The sequence below is a fragment of the Sarcophilus harrisii genome, chromosome 4 (assembly GCF_902635505.1).
Source record: "Sarcophilus harrisii chromosome 4, mSarHar1.11, whole genome shotgun sequence".
Classification (NCBI taxonomy): Eukaryota; Metazoa; Chordata; class Mammalia; order Dasyuromorphia; family Dasyuridae; genus Sarcophilus; species Sarcophilus harrisii.
This window is the reverse complement of record NC_045429.1, coordinates 389,289,222-389,315,999: the sequence shown is the minus strand read 5'-3', so window position 1 is coordinate 389,315,999 and position 26,778 is coordinate 389,289,222. Positions and strand designations below refer to the sequence as shown.

Here is a 26,778-nt window from a genome sequence, read left to right as displayed (position 1 = left end):
GTGCTCAGCACGTGGTAGATTTGTGAGGAGGACTGATAACAGATAGGAGCTCTCATCACTCTAACCCGTGGAAAGGACATCGAATTGTGCTCCCCTAGGGACAGCCAAGACCTTTGGAAAGACTATTCCATCACAGTTCCTTCCAGGACTCGTCTAACCCAGCCAAACAAACTTATTAACCTTTATTTGGACTTCCATTAACATTACCAAAATAGATTCCAAGAGAAATATTACCCTGCCCCCCAAAAATAAATTTATTTTAGACCAGAGGTTCTGAAACCTTTTTTGTGTCATGCATTTCCAAAATTGAGGTGGTGCAATGGATATAGCACAGGCCCTGAGTTCAAATCCAGCCTCAGATATTTACTGACTGTATGATTCTGGGCAAGTCACTTAACCCTGTCTGCCTCAATTTTCTCATCTGCAAAATGAGCTGGAATAGGAAATGGCAACCCCACTTCAGTATTTTTGCCAAGAAAACCCCAAATGGGGTTAGGAAGAGTTGGATACAACTGAAACGACTGAAAAACAAACAATTTCTGGAAATTAGTGATATTTATGAATATTTTGTTGCCTATATTTATAATTGAAGGATATGTCAAACTCAAATTAGAGGTTAGTAGAAAATAAAGTTTCCTTTTCCCATCCAAGTTCACAGAAGACCCTGAAATCTATCAATAGACCCCTTGAGGGACCATGAAGCTCAAGTTAAGAAGCCCTAGTTCAGAATGAGTGCTTACCTCATAGGGATTTCCAGCCACCATGTCCCCAATTTCCCTGAAACACAAAAACTCACAGGAATAAAATCAACATAAAAAGGTCAAAGAGTTCAAATAAAAATTGTTCTTTTTTGAGGTTGTTCTGAACTTTGGGGAGGCAGGATAAAGAGAAAAGAAATTTTCTTCCTAAGCCTGCTGTCTCATTAATTTTATCAACTAAACCTTAAGTCCCCTTAATGACAAAGATCCTTACTCCTTTCCAAGCATCCCTTGAGGTTATACCCATACTAAAGGCACCAAGTATCAAGGTTAATCAGTTCCCTAAAAATTTCTAGGACGATTCTGTCTTTTAACCCATGGACCACTCTATTTCATGACTAAGAACTCAAGTTATTGCCCTTCTCTTTCCCTTAGGATAATCCTTTGCCTAGAAATGTCAGTTAAATTAGTGACAACTCCACAAATCCCCATCACATATTTTAGATGGAGCACAGAAAAGGTGATATTCTATAGCTTAAGTGTATTTCTATTAGATAGAAACTCTCCAGACTGGATTATTGCCTATATTCTTCCTCAATCTGACTTCAGCTCCCCACCTCAACTTTTTCAAAAATTGTGACTATTTTCCCCCTTTTACTCTCCTATTTCTATCAGGGGCACCATTCATTCACATTCCCATGTCCAAAACTTTTGTGTCCTCTGACTCATTCCTATATTTCACCTCCCATCCCCACACCCGCCTCCAACTAATTGCCAAATTCTATCAATGAAATTTATAAGATATCCCTCAAATCTATCCCCCCTCTTCTCTTTCTCTTTAGTAAACAAAGCTTCATTACTCCTATAAAGACTATTACAACAGCCTCCTGTTGGGCTTTCTATCTCCACTCCCCACTCCCTGCTCTGCATTCTAATATCCAGTGGTGCTTCACACCATTTCCAGACTGAGTAATCTTCTTTATTTCATCTATAATTCTCCTCATCAAAACCCTTCAATGATTCCTTATGACTACTTACCCATTAAAATTCAGATCTCTTAGCCTTGTACACCAGGACCCCTTTGTATCCAACCTCCCACATACACATGCTGGATTTCTACCCACCCAGATCCTAAGATATCCTCTTCTCAACAGTACATTTAAAAACCATGGAGAGAATTTTTCCATCCACCTTGAAGATGAATTCTTCACTTCTCCAATTAGAATATAAATTCTTTTAAAAGCAGAAACTTTATCCTTTACTAGCTCTATTCCCAATACTTAATTCAGTGCCTGGCACATGTCAAGTACCTTATAACTGCTCTTCCATTTCATACTACCCTACCTTTTCAGTTTTATTTCACACATACCCTATGCATACTCTAAGGCATAGAATCCATGCAACACTTTTAATTTCCTGACCCTGTATCTCTGTTCATGTCATTTCATGCCCATATTCTCATTATCTCTGCCTATTTAAATACTATCCATCTTTTAAAATTCGTCTCAAATCTGTTCAGCCTTCCCAATTCATCTTCTCAGGAGCTTAAAGGTATTTTGTACCTCTCTTATTAAGTCAAGACAGCAAACATTTATGAAGCACCTACTATGTGCCAGGCACTGCTTCAAGGCATTAGAGGGAAATATGGTTCTTGCTCAAAGGAGTTTACAATCTTGAATTACAGTTTTGTACGTATTGAATCTCCCTACTATATCATAAGTTCCATGAAGAGAAATGATGTATTTTATTTCTTTTTTTTACCTCCCCCTATAATAGTCCTAAGTATATGGATGGCAATTAATAAATATTTGTTGACTAAATCAATGAATAATAGAGGGGAATCACGAGTCTATGGGCTCTTGGGAACTATTATGTCTTCATCATTTTATAGATTTGGATTACTCTAGTTATCCCAATAAAAGCTCTGCTGAAAATCTCATTAGGTTGGCAAGTGGACTCTCAGTATCCCAAACAACAATTGGGATTTTCCTCTCCGCCTCTAGTAATTTCTCTGCTAGAAACCTTTATGCTCAGGCTTATTAGTCTTATTATTAGCACATGGGGGAGCTCATACAGGGACTTAGCTTCCTTCTCTGAGAATATCCTCAGGCAAAACTCTCCATCCTTGAATGGCTCAAAAGTTGAGGGCACCACCAGGTACTCTCCCAGAGGAAGGTGGAACCGATTAGAAACTTCTCGAAGGTTAAAGTATGCTGGGGTTTGAGCAGCAGGCTTATGTCCCAAGAAGAAGTCCTGGCTCAGATGCACTTCTGTGTGGTTCTCCAGCTGCAAAAATCAGCAATTAGAAAGTCATTTTCCATAGAGTCGAAAATGTTGAATTGGAAGGAATTTCTGAGTTCCTTCCAAGGAAGTTCTATCCCCCTTCTTTCATAGATGAGGAAGTAGACACTTAGGAAGGTTAAATAATTCTCTCAAGATCATTGAGATACTAAGTATAAGAAGTGGTATTTTGACCATCGGTCTTCTGATTCCAAAACCAGCCTTCCCATTGACATGATTTTTCTCTCTGTTAGAAGAGGAAACATCCATCCTAATATTAAAGTTTGTGGTATTCTACTTTTTAATTTTTTAAAATTTAGCTAGATATTTGTCTCGATGAGTCCTTTAGCTGACACATACAAGCTATTCTTCAGACATTTAATTTGGTTAGCAATGTAAATTGAGCTCCCAAGGCAAAAAATGTCCCCAAAAAAATCCTCTTGTCTTTTATTAACTGCCAAATAAACAGATCTTTAATAGGGAAGAAGTCCCCATCTGTTCAGGTGCAATTGGATGAGCTGTTATTGACAGAGTTTGGCCAAGATTAGTGAAAAAAGGTTAGGTTGAATGAATGACTACAGAACCTAAAGGTCAGGCATTCTGGGCTCTGACTCTCACTGATTCCCTCGCTGTCATCTGTAAAGCTACTCTCTTTCTATAAGTTTCCCTTTATTCACCTGTTAGATGGTGATAAATGGGGTCAGTAACCCAACACATGTTGAAGGAAATAGGAAGAGAGCATTAAAGGGTGGGGTCATTGTTGAGTCTATGAGACATACTAATTAAGGACTGCAAGATGCTTGAAAACACAGATGTCAAATTATTATTACTGTAATTAAACCTCTTTTTAGTACTTTATCTTCCCACTGAATCATCATTAAGATGATGATGACTATGGGTAATTTGCACTAATATGGAGTTTCTGGGTGACCCAGAGCTCAACAAGCCAGATGAAAATATAGGAGAGGAGTTTTCCATCACTGGTCACAGAATCCATCACTGGTCACAGAATCTCCTTCTCTCATCCCACTCCCAAATCTATTTAAACACAGGAAAATAGAAAGGAAACCTACATCCTACTCCAGCCCCATGCCAGAGGTGCATTATAGTACAGTGGAAATAGCCTGGATTTGGAATCAAAGGGCCTGGGTCCACATTCCAACTCCTTCACTTGATACCTGGATGTTCTTGGGCAAATAGCAATCTTATGACCTCAATGTCTTCACCTGTTAAATGAAGACGTTAAAATAAGCTCTGAGTCTAGGATCCTATGATCCATATATAAAACATTTTGTATTAAGGGATCATCCTAGGTCACCCATCCTCCTCCCAAATACTCAATTTAAGAAAATCTGTGCTCCATGGGCAGAGCAACTGTGAGGTCATGGGCACTAAGGCAGCAGTAGTATATAATGTATAAGGCAGTGGTTCTCAAAGTATAATCTAGAGAATCCTGGGGATCTCTGAAACCCTTTTAGAGGGTCTACAAATTCAATAGTTTTTATTTCCAATATGGTAAATGTCTATAAATATAATCCAGATAAACAAAAATGCTTTGGAAAGATCCTCAATAATTTTTACTAGGATAAAGATACTGAAAACAAAAGTTTGAGAACCACTGGAAAGAGTCAAGCAACCTCATCATTGTTGATAGTGCTCGACAGGGATAGAAAAAGCAGAGGACAGGAGGCAGATTGGGTTTAATACAGTAAGGGTATGAGAGTTAGTTTTATCTGGGATTGGGGCTGGAAAGAGAGAAAGCATTTCTAATAAGGTTCATGAAAACAAATAAAGAGCACTGTTTACAGGCTCAGAAAGGGAAGGAAATGTGACAGCACCAGCCTTACTATGTTCTATTGTTTTCTGGACAGCTACAGGATCAGAAGACTTAGAATTGAGAGAGACTTTAAAGATCATAGAGTCCAATTTACCATTTGTAGCTGAGGAAACTGAAATCTAAATCAACTAATCAATCAGCTTTATTAAGTGTCTGCTTGATGTTATGCTACTTAGAGAGGGAGCATACAAACACAAAGAAAGAGACAATCTCTTCTTGCAAAGAGTTTATATTCCATGAAGGAGACAAACATATATATTAGTCTATATAGAATATATTTATAAAGAAATAAATGTAATGTAGCTAATGATTAGGTAGTTTGGAAAAAAAGGCAACTCATTGTCACAGATAATCGGGAAAGGCTTCATGTAGAATATGGTGCTTGAATTAGGTCTTAAAAGGAGAAGACACTATGGAGAGAAGGTAAAAAGGGAGTATATGTCTTGTATGGAAGACAGCCAATAGAAGGGGAGTGTCATATGTGAGGAAGAAAGAAAAGATCATTTTGGCTGGATCATGGAATGTAAAAGGGGAGAATAGCATCCAAGAATGCAAGAAAGAGAGGTTAGGGGTAGGTTATAAACTAAGCACAAGAGTTTGCTGGGATATTTTGCCTAGAGACACTAGGAAACTACTAGAGTTGATTGAGAAGGGAAAGAACGTGGTCAGATAAGTGCTTAAAGAAATCACTTTTAAAAAAGAAATGGGAAAGCTCAATGAAGTTAGCTCTTTTTGGAAGATAATAACACATTTAAAAAAAAAAAAAAGATTCTTTATTTGCTCTGCCCTTCCTTCTGTCTTTGGTATATGTCTTCTTAAAAATTAAATTGATTGTCGAGTTCCACAAAAAAAAAAAAAAAAAAAAAAAAAAAAAAAAGGAAATCACTTTTGTAGCAGTACAAGTTGGGAGACCAATTGGGAGGCAGTTGCAATAATCTAGTTAAGAGGTGATAAGGGCCTAAATTAGGGATGGTAGCAGAGAGAGTAGTAAGTCAAATGTCATGATGTTGTAGAGAAAGAAAAGATAAGATTTGCAACTGGTTGGATTTGAGAGTGGGGAAGAATAAGAAAGATTTATGATGAGGTTATGATTCTGAGGGACTGGAGGAATGGTGAGATCTTTGACAGAAACAGGAAAGTATGAGAAAAGGAAGTTTTTTAGGGGAAAGAGAAGGAGTTTGGTTTTGGACATGTTGAGCTTAAGAAGTCTCTGAGATATTCATCTGTTCCTTGGGTGAGCAAACCTGAGGTTTTAACCCATCTTTTGACTCCAAATTCATTATGCTTTCTGCTATACCATGCTGCTCTTTCTTAGCAAAATTATTTTTGTTTGCTGATTATACTCCCACACTGGGGTTATACTTGACTATGGAAAGGACTATAGAAAGGGCTATGAAAAGAGTTTGGGGAAATTCAGGTTCAAACCCCAATCACTTTGAGCAACTAATTTAATCTATCCCTCCCTCTATAGTTTTCTCATTTGCAAATTAAAGAAATCTAAGTTGATTGTCCTTACAATCCCTTTCACTCTTAAGAATCATGGATTTTGAGTTAGAAGGGACCTTAGAAGTTGACTAGTCCAACCATTTTGTTTCACAGATGGAGAAACTGGACAGAGAAGTTAAGGGACTTGTCCAAGATCCCACAAATATTAAAGTGGCAAGGCTATCTAAATCGCATGACTTGATCACTCCAAATAAAAGGGAAATAAGAACCCAAAACCCTGTAGCTTATTCCCCTAAATCCACTACTTATACATAATCCCACTTATATGATCCTGACACTCCAAATGGGAGCTGTCCTAAATAGGAAAACTGCACTATAAATCCATGCCAAATGATAGGTAATGTGCATTTCTAAGATGGGTAGGCAGAATGGCCAGCGTATAGGCTGAAGCCATGGCTTTGTGTTCCTTGCAACTGAACTGGCCAGCTACTAGCAAGGATTCCCTAAAGCAAAGGAAGGTGGCTGAGCAATAAGCCTTTGGGAATTAATTAGCTCTTCTCTCCAGTCAAGAGAGGAAAGTTCTGATAAATAGAATTTCTTAAGACAAGAGTCTGTGTTGAGAACACTAATAGGAGAAAGTGGGGGCAGGGAGTGGGGAGAGAAAGAATAAAGGAATCTTTAGAAATGGTTGGTTGATTGAAGGAATGAGAAAAATGTATTTGGAGTTATAGGATTATAGTTTTACAGCAAGGAGTTTCCAAGCCAACTCTTCCAATTCCCTCATTTTACAAATGAGGACCTAGGTTCTAGAGAGTTTGGATAGCTTTTTCAATTACATGTCAGACCTAAAATTCAAACTCAAGTTCTCTGAGTCCAAATCCAATGTTTTTCCATGGCACACAAGTCAAAGTTGTAATGCTAACAGATTGCTCTGAAAACCTCAAATGGTGAAAATGGAAACTGGGCTATTAAGAATGACATTCTTAAACAATAGACAGTGGATTCTGTGAAATTATAATAACTAAGCCTGGCCCCAATAAAGAAATGAAAAGGCACCTTCCTCCCTTCTTTACAAAGGTGGCAGACCATAGACCTGCAATATTGTATATTGTGTTTAGTTTTATTGATGCATTGGTTTTGCTAGAATTATCTTTTATTCTTTGTAATAGAAGATGGCTCCTCTCTCAGAGGAGAAATATTATGGAAATATATGTTATGTAAAAATGAAAAATAAAAAATGATTTTTTTTAAAAAGCAGACATTCTTCTGTTCTTGGGCTTATTTGCTCTAATAAAGCAAAATCTCAAACTTCATTCTAGAGAAGTAGTATGGCATAGAAGAAAACACACTTGGATTTGGAGTCAGAGGACCTGAATTCAAATCCCAGCCCTGCTGTTTATTATCTATTGAAACTAAGGCAAGTTTCTTAACTTCTCTAGGTCTTAGTTTCTATTCTTGAAAAGTGAGGAGTTAAAAATAGATCACCTGTAAGGTGAGGGGTGAATAGATCACAGCACGTGGAGGCAGGAAGACCTGAGTTCCAATCCTGTCTCAGACACTTACTAGCTGTGTGACCTTGACCAAGTCACTTAACCTTGTCTGCCTCAGTTTCCTCATCTGCAAAATGAGTTGGAGAGAGAAATGCAAACCAATCCAGTGTCTTTGCCCAGAAAACCCTGAATGGGGTCACCAAAAGTCAGCTATGAGTGAAATGACTGAACAACAAAAACAAAGACTATGAGCCTATGATGTCAAAGGAGGGGAAAAAAGACAAAAGGAATGTGTTTTCTCTCAAAAAAAATTTTTTTTAAGTGAATTTCCTTTTCCTGGAGCAAAGGCATCCTTGTATATTAGATGAATAGGGACTTTGGCTCTCCTATAATTATCTTTGTTCTCATCAGACTAATGGACCCAGAAGGGAATGATGCATCATCACCAAGCTTGGAGGGTAGAATGATGACAATCGCCAGAATTCTCTTTACCAATTCTTTCATTCAGCACCTCCCAGGGTCTGCTTTCATGAAATTCAAGTTCAGTTAGAAGAAAGTGCAGCTGTCCTTCCATACTCATGAGCAGCAGGCTACCATATGTCTCTTACCCACAGGAAGGAGATTACCAGTAACTAATACGTACCTCTTTGGGGATCTGTAAGGCAAAAAGAAAAAAAGAACAGGTGATCCAAGGGTTCCAAACACTTTCCCTTGAACAACCTTCTGGGTCAAACTCATGGCTAGTTTCTCTCAAGGCACCTTACGTCACTTCCTCCCTTCTACAAAATGCACATTATATTCTAGACTCACAGATGAATAAACCGAGCTATGCAATTGGACAGAGTTTCTGAAACTAGGAGTTCATGAGGGGGTTTCAGAGAGAATTGCAGAAACTGGATTTGTGTAAATCTAAACAAGATCCTAACATTCCTTCTTTATGATTATATTTATTAGAAGTATAGTAATAGGACAGTTAGGTGGTATCTGAGTTCAAATCTGACCTCAGACACAACACTTCCTAGCTGTGTGACTCTGTGAGCAAAAAAAAAAAAAAAAAAAGTGTAATAGTATGGATTTTTCAGGGAGTATTGAATAAGATGAGGAGGGGAAGAAGGAGTGTGTTAGAGAACTCATAACAAAACTCAGAGAACAGACGTGTCTTCTCAAGAAATGGCACATTTCTCATATTGTTAAACTCCTTATGAGTAGGAATTGTTTCATTCACTGTCTTTATATTATGGTACTTGTTACATAGTAAGTGTTCAATAAATACTTGTTGGTTTATTTATTAAGTATTCTCCTGCCTTGGAAATGCACTTCTGGTACCCTTAAAATATTCACAAAAAAAATTAAAAGATTTCCAACGTTTTGTGTGAATCCCTTGTGATGAACTTATGGAACAATATAGACAAGAGTTGCATGGAAAGTCAATTTACATTCATTAAATACCTACTGTGTACCAGGCATTGTGCTGGGAATATAAAAAAGTAAAAAAGACAAGGATCTCCAGTTCTCTAGGAGCTCAAGTCTAAAAGGGGAAGACAACATGCAAATAACAATATAGAAAAAAAAAATCAACAGTGGGGAAGCATTAGAATTAAGGAGAATCAGGAAAGGCTTCCTGTAAAAGGTACAATTCTAGTTGATATTATCATGATCTGCATAGCTGGAGGAAACTCCTGAATTAAGGAGACCACAAATGTATTGAAGAATTTGGGAAAGATCAGCTGAAACAAACATTGCCCTGGGCTATCCCCCATGCCCACGGACCCAAAGCTTCTTCTCCCATAGCCGACTGTGAACACAGTGCCCAGAAACTTTCCCATGAGCTTCTTCCCTTTTCCTTGCTCAACTGCCTTGCTCAACAAGAGAGATAAAGTAGGGAAGGGAGAAGCTTTCCAAATGGAGAGCAGGTCCCCTCCACCAAAAGTCCCAGGAAGGCTCAAGAAAGTCAGCTGGAGTCCCCTCGTCCCTCTTCCCCCTTCTCTCTCCCAGGCTGCTCAGGAAAGGCAGAGCTTGTTGTTAATGTAGAAAATAGTCTTTTCCATATGCTACACGGCCATCTGCTTACAGCTTAAAACAATTAGAGGAAACTGATCAACTGGAATAAGTTTCTTGGGGAAAAGGGGCGGCTGGGCAAAGTCCCATTCATTCTTTTAACAAATTCTCATTAAGCACATTTCAAGGCACTGTGCTGAGTAGTGAGGGACATAAAGATGAGTTCTCTGTCCTCAAAGAGCTGACAGTCTAGAATCTGGGGGGAAACAACCTCTGTCTCTCATGTGTGAGAAACTGCTCCCTATTTCCTTTCATTTCTTTTTGGCTAAATTAAATAAAATGATATACAAAGGATACACAGAAGGAAGATACCTAAGAGATTGTTTTGTTTTGTTTTTATGTTGGATAGATTGTATGATACAATGGATAAAGTTGAGAACTGACTTTGAATCCTCTTCAAACACTTACTGGCTGTATGACCCCACTTAGAAAACCAAAAGGCTACAAGCCTCAGTTGTCTCATCTGTGAAACGGGGCCAAAAACAGCACTCGCCTCATAAGATTGTAAGGTTCAAGAGTGATAAGGTATGTAAAATGTTTTTTAAATATAAGTTATTATCATTGTTACAGAAGAGGAAATTTGAGATGTTGAGTGATTTGCCCAGGGTCATATGGGTAGAAAGAAACAAAAGTTAGGGTTTAAACACAGATCCTCTGACTGCAAAACCCAATTCTCTTTCCACTACGCTACCCTGCTTTAACCCATGAAACAGGCTTCAACACACTTGCCCAAGTACATGATCTAGAACCCTGTCCCACCACCAGCATCTATTACTCTGAGTATGTTGCTCCTCAATTCAAAAAAAAATCTTCATTAGTTCCCCATTACCTACCAAATAAAGTGTAAATTTCTGATCCCGGCATCCATGGTCCTACCTGTCCAACTTTAGTCTGAATTTCCCACTCTTGTGATTTTTATTCTGTTTTTTCCTATGTCTACTCCTTTCCATGCATAAGACTGACTCCTGCACCATCACCCACAAGAGTCCCTCCTATCCTTCATCCTTCTCCAAAAAGCTTTCTCTGATCTCAACAGAAAGTGTTCTCCTCAGATTTCTTGTATTTGGCCTGGATCCCACCTTTGTACCTACAAATTTCACTTCTTCTATATCCTAATTATTTGTTTTTATATCTCACCTCCCCCATACATTTCTGTGAAACCTTCATAACAGGACCTATGAGCTCATGGGACCATAGACCCAGAGTTAAACAGAACTTCTAGGGCCAACTAGTCCACCCTCCTCATTCTACAAATGAGGAAACTAAGCAACTAGAGGAAGCCCAAGGAAGTTTAATGATTTTCCAATGTGGTACTCTCAGAGGTAGGATCCGGAGATGGTGTTCTTTCCATTGAATCATGCTTCATCCATCCATCTTTGGCTCCCCAGAGCCTTGCACTGTATCTCACACACAGTAAGTGCTTAAGAAATGTCTTTTGGATTAAACTGCTTCAGATCAATCTGTTGTCTTTGCCCCCTAAAGTGAATATTCCTTTGAGAATTCAATCTCTAAAGTGATGTATAAACAGTGTATAGGGTCAGGCTGCCCCAACTTCACTTTTTCCAGGATTAATTCATCCATCTTTTCTCAGCTTTCTCCAGCTACTTTCCTAACTAACATGACATTGCCTGCCCCACTCCCATCTCTCCCTCTAGCTCCAACCTCTGCAAAATAATGGTATCTGGGGACATAAATTCAGAGGATTTGGCAGCCCTCTTCTTAAAGGTACAGAGCACATTGTCAACACACATTAAATCTGCCTGGCCAAGTCACTCAGGAGGAACTGAGCCCAGCAGGTGGAGTGTCTCCCATGGCACAAATTCTATTCAGGGACCACAGAGGTTCTACCTTCACTGGTACTTCCTGATGGATAAAAAAAATACAATCGTCTTTGAAGTACAAATTCCAAAATAAAAATGGGCAGACAGGCTTGCCATCAAGCAATTGGCACGGCAGAACCCAGAGAGCTGGGACCAGCCATGCAAACATTGTAGGCCTCGGGGGGGAAATTCTAGTGAGCTCCATCATTGTCATATCTTCAACCTCAAAGGAAGATTCCATTTTACAGGCAGTTGGAATACAGAAGGCAGAGGCACAGGACAAAATATTGTGCTTGCTGGACAAAAAAGAAAAATACACTCCCCCTAGAAAAAAAAACACATCTGGCTTTTCAAAATACTTTTCTCTTTTTTTCACAGACTCAGTGCCTCAGATTAAAGAGACTCTAGTCATGAGGAAAAGGACACTATAGAACATTACAAGAATCATTGTAGTTTGTGCACTAGGATGAATTCGATACGTTTGAAACAAATTGTGCCCTAAAAACCAGGGCTAACTCCCTTCTGAATTTCCCTTTCACTCATCTATCTTTATATCCTACAGGCCTAGCAGAGTACTTGGCATATAGTAGTTTGTTGATTGAATTTAGCTAGCATTTTAGAGCATTTTCATATTTGCAAATTACTTTACATTAACTCACTCACTTATTATACTAATTGTATCACCTGTTTCACAGTATTTCTGTGAAATCCCACTATTACAATTAGTATAATCCCAAATTTACAGAAGAAAAAATTAAGTAAATACATTTAAGTGACTTGCTCAAAGTCACAACTATTACATGTCAAAGGCACTTCAAGTCAATAAATTGACATGTGTTGCTCATGTTATGAAGTTACTCTCCCAACTGCCCATTACGCTCACAGATTAGGTCCCCAGAACTACTGTTCCCCATCTCAGAACTTTAGGGATTGTACTGATTGAGGAGACTTTTTAATGCTATAGTTAATGAACACACTCCCACATCCCAATGCGCTTCCCCCAATGTTTATGAAGATATAAATTTGTTGCTGTTCAATCATTTCAGTCATGTCCAACTTTTCATGACCCCATCTGGGATTTTCTTATCAAAGATATTAGAGGGGCTTCCCATTTCCCTCCCCAGCTCATTTCATAGATGAGGAACTGAGGCAAATAAGTTAAGTGACTTGCCCAAGATCACACTGGTAAGTATCTGAATCTAGAATTGAACTTAGGAAGAGGAATCTTCCTGACTCCAAGTCCAGTTCTCTATTCACTGTCAGTTTATCAAGCTGCCACTTGATAAAAATTAGACTTCACTAGAAATGGTATTTACCATATAATTGGTACAAAACATCATACCAAAGATCTGTGACCTACTGTCCCACCAGAAAATACAGAGTTGAAGAAAAAGTGACCTCAAGATTAAAACACATGTGTCAAAGGAGTATTCCACAGATCCTAGAAGTCCTTTTGTCAGACCATTCAAGATGTACAAGATATAATAGTCCTTTATGTATAATATAGCTTTTCTTTTGATATCTGTATAAAACCTTAAATCTACTTTTTCTCATTGATTTCAGTGGGCATAAGGTCAGGAAAACATCTTCCCGAGTTCAAATCCAGCCTCAGACATGTACTAGCTATGTGATCATGAGACATTTAACCCTGTTTGCCTCAATTTCCTCATCTGTAAAATGAGCTGGAGAAGGAAATAGCAAATCACTCCAGTATCTCTGATGAGAATACCCCAAATGGGATATAAAGAGTTGGACACAACTGAACAACATATTTATATCATCATAATAATTGGGGGAAACACATTGGTGGGATTTCATGAATTATATAGCATTAGAAAACCGCCTTCAAAGTTCCTCCTTCATCTCTAGACCACTTTGTGGATATTCTTAAAGACTCAGACCCCTGGATTGTTTTTTTACCTTCTGCATTCTCTCTTTAATTTGACTTAATTCAACAAATATTTGCTAAGCATCTGCTATGTAAAAAGTCTTTGTTCTTGGAATACAAACACACACACACACACACACACATACACACACACACCTATCCCTGGATTTATGGAACTTACATTATTTTGATAGATTCACTAGGTACCCAGGCAAGTGCATACTAGATAATTGAAGGAAGTACTAATATTTGGGGAAATCAAGGATGGCTTCAAGAAGATTGTAGTGGAACTGAGTTTGATGGAAGTTAAGGAAAAAGGAGATGAGGAGGGACTGAACTACTCCAAGGCTGGAGGATGATCTGCATAAAGCACTAAAATGGTTGAAATAGAATGTCTTATTCAGAGAAAAATAGGTAGGCCCATATGAATAGAATGCAGAAGAATTCTATTAAATGAAGGATATTAATAGAAAATAAATTGGGAAAGGTCTATTGGAATCATATTTTGCAGGGCCTTTAATGCCAGACAAGAAAACCATATTTAATCCTAGAGCCAATAAAGGTGACCACTGAAGAATTTTTAGCATGGGAATGACACCATACAACCTATGCCTTATGGAGATCATTTTCAGCAAATGAGTGAATGATGGATTGTCAAAAAGAGAGAATGGAAGTAGGAAAATACATATGGAAATTATTATAATAGTTCAGGTGAGCAAAGATATGATCCTGTACTAAAGGATTAGCTGAGGAAGCTGAAAGGGATAAATGTGATGTTACAAATATAGATTAGTCCCAGCTACTAATTAATTTGATGTGAAAGGTAAAGAAGAAGGAACAATCAAGGATAACTCTAATTTTGTAAATTTATGTAAATGGTCAAACATGATGGTTTCCACTATCAAAAAATGGGAAATCTTGAATGTTAGGAAGATGGGGGAATATGATAAGTTCTATTTGTGGTGTGTTAATTTCAAGATGTCTACAGGATATCTAGGTGAAAATATCCAGAATGCTGTTAGCATGTTTGGAATTCAGGAAAGATTATGGCCAGGAATATTGATTTGAGAGTCATCTATTAAAGATGATCATTGAACCCAAGGAATAGGTGATATTGCTAAAGGAGAAAATGTAAAAGGAAAAAGAAAGAAAGCCAAAGTTAGGTTCTTCTGAGAAATCCACACTTCAGGGGGTAGAATTGGGATGTTGATCCAGCAAAAGATACGAGAAACAGCAGATAGTTGGAAGAAGAACCACAAGAGAGCAGTTGTATACAAAGAATGACGAGTAGGTCAGTTTGCCTGGAAGGTAGAATACAGGAAGAGAAGCAGTGTGAAATGAGTCTGAGATAACAGAAAAGCCACGTCATGAAGGAATTTAAATTCCAGATAGATAAACTATAAACTTTTGTTTATAGTTTATCCTAGCAGCAATGAAGAGCCATTAAAGTTTTGTTAACATGGGGGTAAGTCCGTCAGACTCTTGTGCTTTAGGAATAACAACTGGGAATTTGTGAAAATTTGTAGAATTATTTTATGGAAATTTGTGGGAAATGAATTGGAAAGGAGAGAGACTAAAAACTGTGTACCAAGCTACAGCAGCTTGGGGAGAGGTAATGACAGCCTGAATTAGGGTGATCCTGCCTTAGCCAGCCACAAATGTGGTGAGCTTTTCTGTGGTCATTCTGAATGGCACTCAATGAAATCCTTACATTATGATATGAGAATGAGATAAGCATAAAGGGCACATAGGAGGCACAGTAAATAGAGTGCCAGGTCTGGAGTCAAAAAAGACTCATCTTCATGACTTCAAATCTGGCTTCAGACATTTACTGGGCAAGTCGCTTAGCCTTTGTTTGTCTCAGTTTCCTTATCTGTAAAATGAAATGGGGGAAAAAAATAGCAAATCACTCTAGTATCTTTGCCAAGAAAACCCTAAAAGGGATACTGAAGAGACAGACACAATTGAATTGCAATAACAAGAGAGATATACAGAAAATCTTTGTAAATCTGAAGGAAAGGCCACTTTTACTGAGATATCAGAGATTGCATCATGAAAGTGATGGCCTCTGAATTGGGCCTTGAAAGAAGGGAAGACTTCATAAAACAGGAGATTGAGGAAATAGAAGTCTACTCCAGTGTGCTTGTGCTTAGAGAAAATAAAGAGGTAAAAGGGGCACTGTGCTTTGGATAAAAGTACATGAAAGGAAAGAGTATAAGATGAGGATATAAAGGTAACATTGAATGCCAGGATCGGCAATCTTTATTTTCTTTTGTAGGTGATGGAACACTTTTAGGTCTAAGAGTGCCATTATCAAAGCAATGTATTGGGAAGTCTACTTAGTGGTATAAAGGTTGGATTGAGAAGAGACAGATTGCAAGACTAATAGCAATACAGAAGTCTAAGGGAGAGGATATGTGGCCACGAACAAAAAGAGTGGAAAGAATATTGGGTTTGGAATTATAGTCCTAAAATAGTCAATAGCAATCTAGTGTTTGACAAACCCAAAGACCCCCAGCTTTTGTGATAAGAACTCACTGTCTGATAAAAACTGTTGGGAAAATTGGAAACTAGTATGGAAGAAACTAGGCATTGACTCACCCCAACATCACATACCAAGATAAGGTCAAAATGGATTCATGATTTAGACATAAAGAGTGATATTATAAGCAAATCAGAAGAACATAGGATAGTTTATCTCTCTCAGATCTGTGGAAGAGGAAGGGATTTGTGACCAAAGAAGGACTGGAGATCATTATTGATCACAAAATAGATAATTTTAATAATATTAAGTTAAAAAGTTTTTATACAAACAAAACTAATGCAGACATGATCAGAAGGGAAGCAATAAATTGGGGAAACATTTTTACATTTAAGAGTCCTGATAAAGGCCTCATTCTAAAATATATAGAGAATTGACTCAAATTTATAAGAATTCAAGCCATTAACCAATTGATAAATGGTCAAAGGATCTGAACAGACTATTTTCAGATGAAAAAATTAAAACCATTTCTAATCATATGAGAAGGTATTCTAAATCACTGTTGATCAGAAAAATACAAATTAAGACAACTCTGAGATACCACTATACACCTGTCAGATTGGCTAAGATTACAGGAAAAGATAAAGACAAATGTTGGAGGGGATGTTGGAAAACTTGGATACTAACACATTGTTGGTGGAACTATGAACTGATCCAGCCATTCTGGACAGCAATTTGGAATTATGCTCAATGTTTCTACTTGGCTTATATCCCAAAGAGATCGTAAAGGAAAGAAAGGGATCCACATGGGTAAAAATGTTTGTGGCAGCCCTTTTTGTAGTGGCAAGAAATTGGAAACTGAGTGGATATCCATCAATTGAAGAATGGCTGAATAAGTTATGGTATATGAATGTTATGGAATATTATTGTTCTGTAAGAAACAACCAGGAGAATGATTTCAGAGAGGCCTGAAGAGACTCAAATGAACTGATGCTGAATGAAATGAGCAGAACCAGGAGATCATTGTACACAGCAACAGCAAGATTATACGATGATCAATTCTGACAGACGTGGCTCTTTTCAACAATGAGATGATTCAGACCAGTTCCAACAATTGTGTTATGAAGAGAGCCACCTACACCCAGAGAGATGACTGTGGGAACTGAGTGTGGATCACAACATAACATTCTCACTCTTTTTGCTGTTGTTCACTTGCATTTTGTTTTCTTACTCATTTACTTTCCTTTTTGATCTGATTTTTCTTATGCAGCAAGAGAATTATATAAATATGTTGACACATATTAGATTTAACATATTTTAATATATATAAATATTGGATTGCTTGCCATCTAGGGGAGGGGGTGGGGGAAGAAGGGGAAAATCTGAACACAAGGCTCAAGGCTATGCAAGGAGCAATGTTGAAAAAGTATCTGTGCATATATTTTGAAAATAAAAAACTTTACAAATAAAAAAATAAAGTTTTTTTTTTAAAAAAAGGAATGACAGTCCTGGATCTCCCACTTGCTACCTGTGGGCTAGCCACTTTACCTTTTGGGTTCTCCTCTATAAAGTTAAGGGGTTCAACTAGATCCTTTCTAAATACTCTTCCAGCTCTAAATCTATGTTATGAAAGGTAACTGCCAGGGGAATTGAGAGGATATGGATGTGAGATTTATTTCAGAGCTAGCATCAAATAGATTTGGCGAATGATTGGGCATGGAGGGGGGTAAAGAAGAGAAATGAATCCAAGATGTGTATGAGGGTATAAACCTTGGTGAGGAGCTGAAGGTTGTATTATTGACAGAAATTGAGAAATTAAGGGTAGCAGAAGGTTTTGAGGAGAAAATGATAAGTTCAGTTCAGAACATTTGCCAACAATAATGTTTGTTGAGTTTGTAGTGCCTGCAGGACATCCAGATGGAGACAGAGAGTTGGCAACTGGAAATACACAACTGAAATTCTTAGAAGAAATTAAGGATGAGAATATAGATTCATCTTTGTTGAGGTGATAACTGGTGTCATGGAAGAGGATGGCATCAGCAAAAGGAAGCATAGAAAGTTTAAAAAAAGGCGGGGGGAGGGAGAGTGTAAGTGACTTTACCTGTTAAATGAGGGGAAAGAACTAACCTTTTTTTCAGTTCTAAATCCTCTGAATCTATGGGCTTGAATTTGTGGTATTTTGATTTCAGATGGGGGGGAAGTGAGTTTCATTTTAATTAATTTCTTGATCTGAATATACTCACTTAGTTTTATCATTCAGTATCTCTTCAATTCAACTGAGAACCCTATATATCTCAAAAATATCTCATCACTAAAAAACAAACAACAAAGCCTTTCTTAAATTCTCACATCAGCCACCAAAACCAAACACATGCAAAAAAAAAAAAAGATCCAGGAATTAAAAGATAAGGTTGGAGTTGTTTAATATAATACTTCTCTTCTGCTAATAGATTCCAAGTTACTCTTTTCACTAGTTAATTCATTGCTAAGTTAATTCACTACTAAGCATAAAATTCCCAAGTCCACCCAACTGGAATGTGATTCTAATCAAGATATTCAGTAAAATTCATTGTAACAAAATAATTGAGATGTTTCAGGAAGGTCATTATTTTATGCTTCTCACAGTAATAGAGAATTCTTTGTTACTCCTACCTCAAAACTAATAGTGATAGGGATGATATGTTCCAGGATGTCAAACCAACAAGGATGTAGAGACTGAGATTAGAGGACTGAGTTTTTATCTGACTGAGATCTCAGAAATGGAGACAGAAGTCTGAGTTGGTTTGCTTTTCTTGAAAGCCATAATCAGGATGAAACCATAAGACCTTTGCGCTCCCTTTGCACCTATATGTATAGAGAGAGAAAGGTTGGGAGAGGAAATATATTTCCTTGACAAGGACACTCTTTAGCGTCTATAGTCTCTAAACTTTAGTTTTCAGTCTATAGACTGCTGCCTCTGTTCCAAGAGACTAAATCCCACTTTCTTCTGGCTTTACCACCTGGGAGCATGGGCAAGTCTCTCTGGGGGAACAAAGAGACTTTCCCCTTACCCACAAAAGTACCTTCCATAAGACTGTTTTCTGCACTGAATTCTTCTTTGAATTGTATTCTATATAAGCTGCAATTCCTCCCTACTGTCCCTGTCCCCCTTCCTTCCTACTCCAGGAGAATGAACTCTTCTGCTGTATCTGAAAAAGATGGGACAAGCTCCCTATCTCCTTCCCTTCCTTAAAGACCTCCAAGTCTTAGTATGAGCCTGGGCCAATCCCAGGCAAAGTTGTGAAGTAGGAAGAAACCTAGTTTGTCCCCAACAATTTCAGCATCCCTCTTACTGCATCTTTCCCCTCACCTTGCTACTCCCCATCCTCCTAATCCTCTCTAAGGAAACCACTGCTCTCATGCTCAGATTCCTCCGTCTGTTCTAACCTCCCTATGTGGAAGGAAATGGTGTAAGAATGCTAAGCATGAAGTGATGCTCTGAACTTGTATCAGGAATTTACTGTGTGGATTCCAGAGCTTCTCCGATAGAGATACATGTACTTCTAGATATTCTTTGGGAGAGAAATTCATGGAGAGAGAAACTGAAAATATTTAAGGAAAGCTGATTCAATATGTTCCAGTTTGCCTCCCTAGAAACTGCTAGAATGAACCTTCTTGGGTAAAACTAGTTTTTCCTTTCTTCCCTATCTCTCCGTCTCTCTATTTCTCTTTGTCTCTGTGTGTATGTCTCTGAATCGGTCTTTCTGTCTCTATTTCTGTCTCTCTCTCTCTCTCTCTCTCTCTCTCTCTCTCTCTCTCCCTCTTCTTCCTGGTCTTTCTTCCCTCTTTTCCCTTTCTCTCATTCTCCCTTTTCCCTCTGCTTCCTCTTCCCCACTCTCTCCCCCTTTCTTTCCTCCACCTCCCTCCTCTCCTTTTGTTCCTTCTCTTCTTCTTCTCTTTATTTCCCCCCTCTTCTTCCTTCCCTTTCACATATTTCATTCTTCCCCCCTCCTCTCTCTCAGCTTAAACTAAACTGTTATCTTGCTCTCAGCTAAAGAGCTCCTTCTCTCTAGTATATTCTACTCTGTAGAACTCTAATTTCTGTTTGCTGTTCTGCTTTGCTAAATAGGTCTACTCAGTATTTGTAATGGTCGTCTGTGTACCAATGTTTGGTGAGAAGGAGCTAATCGAGTTAATATTGGCTTAAAGGCTGCCCTCCTCCCATAAGATCAAACAAGGAAGCAGTTCTGCTTCCAAATTCATTCATACCTTCAGACTAGAGATATTTGAGGAGGAAAACATATATATTTCCATCCTATGCCCCTCTCATAGACTAAAGAGATGAGCAGCCAGCCTTGTGGTATTCCCAGGGTCTGCCTGCCCCTACCTCCAGCCTTCACCCTACCTCTTTCTCTCCACAGAAGCAGAACAGACTAATTTCTATCTGGGCAAACTTCTATACATTTAGACAACCCATGTGGACATATTTATCTTATTGTTACAATAAATTCAGTCATACTGCAAAGGACTGGCAACGTTTAAAAGAGATACTCTATTGTAGTGGAAAGAGTACTGAATTTGGAGTCAGATAATAAAAATATGAATGTGAATCCTGACTCTGTTACTTACCATCTATGTGACATTTTATCTCTATGGTATTTTCTCATCTGTAAAATTAAGATGTTGTACTTTCAAAGAGTTATTGATCTAGGTCTGTTCCAGGTGTATATTTTATAGTTCAATTGTCTCATTAGATTGTGGGCTCCTTGAGGATAGGAATCATTTTTGCTTTACTTTGTATCCCTAGGAGTTAATACTATGCCTGGCACATCCTAAGCTCTTAATCAACATCTGCTGATTTGGTTTGACTCTTTCAGTTCTGAATCCTGTGATTTTTTTTAATACACATTGCTTTATGAATCATATTGCGAAAGAAAAATGAGAACAAAAGGGGAAAACTACAGAACAAAAGGAAAAAAATCAGGAAAAAGAAGTGAACATAGCATGTGCTGATTTACATTCGATATCCATAGTTCTTTTGCTGGATGCAGATGGCATTTTCTATCCAAAGTCTATTGGGATTGCTTTGGATGACTTAACCACTGAGAAGAACCAAGTCTTTCATAGTTGATCATCACTCATTCTTGCTGTTGTGTACAATGTATTTCTGGTTCTGTTTGTTTCACTCAAGATCAGTTCATGTAAATCTTTCCAGACCTTTCTAAAATCAGCTTATTCATTGAATCCTATGATTCTACAAAATATTCTCCTCGTGATTTTTATATTTCAGCTGGATTCAAAGTCTGAAGCTTAAGAGAGGCGGGAGAGGAGGGAATCTTTACATCAGGAATTTCTACCATCAATCACTTGGAAAAGCATTTGGGAGGGAAGCAGGAGGACCTTTCTTGTGTCCCTAAAATCATATCACAGATATAGGCTGTTGCCCTCTTTGCCAATTCCAACTAAATTTCATCCCTGAACAATAGAAAAGAGGCCAAGAAACAGCAAGAAGAACTCAGACAGATTTGTTTGGCCACTGAGGTTTTTATGAGATTTCTTTTGCAATTGTTGTTGTCATCGTTCAGTAATTTCAGTCATGTCCAACTCTTCATAATCATCTTTGGGGTTTCCTTGGCAAAGATACTGAAGTGGTTTGTCACTTCTGCAGCTCATTTTACAGATGAGGAAACTGAGGCACACAGGATTAAGTGACTTGGCTACTGTCACTACACACACTAGTAAAGTGTCTGAGATCAGATTTGAACTCATAAAGATGAGGCCTCCTGACTTCCAGTCAGAAAGGACAGAAAGGAGAAAGGAAGGAAACTAAGAGGGCAGGATCCCACGACTTCTTTGCTCTCTGGCATCTTTCAGCCTGCTCCGATGCAACAGAAAACAATTATCTCATTGGAATATAAAGGATTTAGGAACCTCTAGGCTCTTAGGAAGAGAGTTAGCAAGGAAGGCTGCCTGAGACAAATGATAGGACTGATAGCCAACAAATGCAGACCAAAGACGCCCAATGACAAATCAGTATAAACCCAGATGTGAAGTACCTGGTAAAGTGAATAGCCAATGCTGAGCATCCCCTGTCCAATCCTCTTCTTCTTTCTTCGATTTTTCTGCATCAGACCCACCAGAACTGTACAGCAGGGCTCACTTGGGTTCCCTTCATGGTGATCATCTGCCTCATCCAATCGGATCTTAAACTGGGGATTGATCCAGTATGTAGCTGCATATCACATTCATGTTCATTTACCCCCAGAAAAAAGAAGAAAAAAAGAAACATCAAAAGATATCTTGAATAACCCTGTGATATGGTATAACTCAGGTCAAAAAATTCCTAGTCTGTGCTTCTAGGAATATTTGTTCAGCAAAGAAGCCACATTTTCTTTTGCCATTATGTTTGTTTATAACATTCAAATATAGTGAGAGGCAGCCTAATATAGTGGATAGAAAGCCAGTCTTGCAATGAAAAAGACCTGAGTTGAAACACCACTTTTGCACAGACTTTGTGACCCTGATCAAGTCACTTAACTTCTCAGTGGTCTAGAAAATTCTGTAAGACCATAAATTGCAAAGAAGATATCACCTATTTGGGATATTTCCTTCTTCAGAGGATTCTCTATATCAAGGAAATCACAGTTCCACGACCCCCCCCCCAACCCTATCCCTTTCTCAGTCTACCAGCCACTTAAATGGAAGAAGGTCTAGGGCCAGAAAGAGTGTGACTAAAAATATTTAAAATCCCATGGGACCTGATGTTTGAGCATTCCCAAGTGTCATGTTGCCTGGGGAAAGTAATCAAAGTTTATTACAATGAATTTGTTTGGCATGATACAATGGAAAGAGCAATGAAACTAGACTCGGAGGACTTGGATTCAAATTTCACCTCCAGTGCTTGTTACCTGGACAACTTACACTTCTTGGGCTTCAGTTTTCTCACCTGCAAAAATTAGGGAAGGACTGGACAAAGTACACTAAATGGCCCTCAAGATCTACCTTCACCTCCAGGTCTATGATCCCATAAACTAATCATGAAGACATTTTACTAACTTCTCTTGTAAATAGAGGAAAATGTGAACCAAAAGGCAAAAAGAGAAAAATAAAACTATTTTCTGTACATGGAACCATTCTAAAATGCCTGGTGGGATAGGGGCTTCTGAAAACAAATGGAATTTAAGTGGAATAACCTCTCACAGAGAAGCAGAGGACACTTAATGGGGTTCCAGTAAATCAGAAGGATGCTATCTTCTAAAGCCTTCAGTTCCTGCTGACTATATAACCTTGGACAAACTTAAGTTCTCTTTGCTAAAAGAGGGGATTGAACTACATCCCAGTTTCTTAAACTATGTTTGTGATCTGATATGGGGTCTTGTAAATGAATATAAGGATCACGAAATTCTAACTTCTTATCAGTAAATGTTTGATTTGTATACCTATTTTATAAACCAACATACCCAGGATCATGTAAAAATTTCTCAGACAAAAAGGGTCATGAGTGGAAAACATTTAAAAAGCCTTGAATTAATTACCTCTGAGGTTTAATCCAGCTCTAAATTTATGATCCTATGATCCTAAGCCTCTGAATGTCTTGGTTTTCTCATTCACTCCCAACAACAATTCCTAGCTGCCCAAATTGATCTGTGAAAATTTCTAATGTCTCTAGGGGGTTGCTAACGGTGATCACATTCTAATATCTCCCAAATACACTCTAATCTCTGCTTGTTTGTTTGTTTGTTTGTTTTGTTTACTACTTGACAGAATTAAAGAAAGGAAATGGACCATTACAACAGCAAAAACAAGTCCAAACTCCTGGGAAAAGGCAAAATCATCTACTGTTGTCAGAGCATTCTGAATTCTCCATGTGAAAACATGAGGAGGGCTACTTAGGTAACAACCTGTTTAGAAATGCTGTGTGTAACAGAATTATAAAGGTAATGTTTTTATGAGCTGTGAAAAGCAGAAATTCAGGGGATGCTGCCCTGAAAGATTAAACACTGGACCAAGAAGCCAACAGCATTGCCTGAATTGTCTCAACATTTCATTTTGCTTATGAAACATACACTTTTTATATAGTGTGAGATCTTCTATGATATATAAGAAAAAACCTTTGGTAAGTATATACATCGTGATAACTCTTGTTCTCAAAGGGAGCTCCCATTTTGGAGAAGACTATCTAGCCAAATGGTAACTAGACATTTTACATATAGAAACAAGTCCAGAAAAGTTGAACAAATTTTCAAATTTTCTGCAAGTCCATTGCAGAATCAGAATGATAAACTAATTGGAGATTCATGACTACAATCTTTCTTATCCAGGAGCCTCAATAATTTCAGTAAGTATGCTTATCTTCTCCTAGTCTTTGGTAACAGTCTTAATAGACTGGCAAGGCATCTGAAGAAGTTTGAAAGGCATCTGCTAGTAATTCAGATTCTTTCAACTCTTCACTCTGCCACTTAAAAGCTGTATGACTTTGTTTTGATTTCTGAGTCTCCTCATCTCTAGAATAAAGGGGCTAGACTCTTTGAAATCTCTTATAATTTTGCATTTTAGGATTCTATGAAAATCAGAGCATTGTTTATTCAACTTTGTCTTCTAGGAATCTAAAGTTCCAGAATCATAATTCAAGGCAAGCATCTCTGGATTTTAAAGTTAACTATGTGTAAGCTCCAGAGGAGATAAAGAATATTCTGAACTGTTTATGTATTTGCATCATTATCAGTTGTCAAGAAAGAAACTAGTTCCTGACTGTTGGTTGGCAAGGGTATGCTGGCAATTTGTTATATGTATCTATCATATTCACTCCCAACAACAATTCCTAGCTGCCCAATTTGATCTGTGCAAATTTCCAATGTGCCTCTAGGGGACTGCTAATAGTGATCACATTCTAATATCTCCCAAATGCACTATAATCTCTTCTTTTTTGTTTGTTTGTTTACTACTTGGCAGAATTAAAGAAGGGAAATGGGCCATAAAAACAGCAAGTTTGGGTGAAGTTGGGGGCTGGGACAGGAGAAAACTAGACAAGATCCCAGAACTGTCAAGTTTGGACTTTATTAGGATACAGGTAGCACCATTATGTAGATAATAGCATGTCCAGAATATAGAGAAGACGTGATCCTTGCCCAGTGTGCTTACAGTCTAAACCAAGCCAACAAGACAACATCAAACAGCAGAAGTATGTGACTTGTATTGATGAGAAGAGAGAGTTTGTTTTGCCTTCATTCCTTCTTAGAGATGTAGGGAGAAGAGTGGTCATTTTTCTTACATCCTTCATCAGGTGTAGCTTCAGCTGGTTCAACCTAGGAGGAGCCTACATAAATGTTAGTTTCCTTCAAGAATTGTGAAATAAAAATCATCTTGAGTTTCATGTCCACAGCAGAGTTCCCATGTTTAGTAAAACATTAGTCTGAGGTTAGTGCATAAGGAATAGTTTGCACAGCAAGATCCACGTGTTCCCTTCTCTGCCTCTGGCTCTAGAATATGCTGAGTGAAATAACTGTTTAGGGGTTAGTGGTTATTGATGGACAATAACTTCTGTAAAATCAGGCCTTTGTTATATTCCCATCCACCAGGGAGAAGAAGCAGCGGTGGAATAAGAGCATGAGAAGAAGCAGAAGGCTTCAGAAGGCCAAGTAAGAGAGGCTTGGCAGAATGATTTCACTAAGGTTGCAAATTTAGGACTAAAGTCCTATGCCATGTAGCAGGAGGTACCCAACACCAGATTCTGAACCATGAAAAAACCTTGTCCCCAAGTGGAAGCCATTTAAAAAGCCTAATACCACATCATCCACAAAATAGAAATGTAAAGGCAGTCAGGCTTTGTTCCAGGAAGAAGAAACCCAAACAGCAAGCTTTAAGGTTGATCACTCTAGTTTATGTCACCCATCATCCCTTTGGTCTGTACCTGGGTAGTTCTGGCAGCCTCCAGCTGTGGAGCCCCGGATCCAGCGGCCATTGAACAATGCTGTGTTCCATTTGTGGATCTCCTCACTGGTCAAGGAGTCAGGAGACAAGTTACAGATCTCCAGGCGAGAAAATTGCCTCTGAAAATCTGAAAATGACATCCTAGGGATGAAAAGAGCAGAAAGTTCCTAGAGCAGTGAGCTGGGATTGAAATTTAGCCAAATATATCCCCTGGGGAATTCATTCTTTTTTTTTCACACCTACATAACCAACAATGGAAAAGAAATGCCCTGAAATTCAGTAACACAGATTTGTTTCTGCCAATCCTAGTCTTATTCTAAAGAATATGCTTCCCCCAGGGGATACAGTGACAATACCAACACTGCCCAATAAGCTACATAATATCAAGGAATTCTCCTTAATTTCTCTAACTGTGGAAAAGCTACAGTGCTTTCTCTTTTTCTTCCCCCTTCCCATTTAGCACAGTGCTTGATTCTTCCAAAGAAGGGGATAAAATGGGCATTTAGTCCATCTGTTTCTTGATCTCTGGGTTAGATTACACCTAAAACAGGCCAGAGAGAAATATCTTTTTAACACCCAAAGATCTTCACGCATAGAGACTTCAGCATTCCTTACAGGACACATTGTATGTAGGTAAATAAATAAGAAATACATATAAAAAAGATATAAGGCAACTTTTAAAAAGAAAGATGGGTAGCAGCTGGGGAATCAGGAAAGGCTTCCTACTGTAGGTGATGCTTAAGCTGAATCACAAAAGAAACCACGGATTCTAGGAGGTGAAGGTAAGGAGTGAAAGCATTCTAAACACAGGGATAACCAGTGAAAAGGCAGGGATTTGGAAGATGGAGCAAGTAGACCAATATGGCTGGA

The 26,778-nt window shown here is 38.2% G+C and overlaps 1 protein-coding gene across 1 annotated transcript in view; it reads right to left on the bottom strand.

Annotated features, from left to right (window-relative positions):
- Nucleotides 1-26,778, bottom strand: part of CAPN8 (calpain 8) — a 111,914-nt gene that overhangs the window by 27,064 nt on the left and 58,072 nt on the right. The window contains exons 9-13 of the mRNA XM_003767730.2: nucleotides 25,889-26,049; nucleotides 22,035-22,210; nucleotides 8,395-8,406; nucleotides 2,773-2,984; nucleotides 741-777 (exon numbers count right to left, since the gene is read on the bottom strand). Of these exons, the coding sequence (XP_003767778.1) occupies nucleotides 741-777; nucleotides 2,773-2,984; nucleotides 8,395-8,406; nucleotides 22,035-22,210; nucleotides 25,889-26,049 (598 nt within the window). The remainder of the gene's footprint in view (nucleotides 1-740; nucleotides 778-2,772; nucleotides 2,985-8,394; nucleotides 8,407-22,034; nucleotides 22,211-25,888; nucleotides 26,050-26,778) is intronic.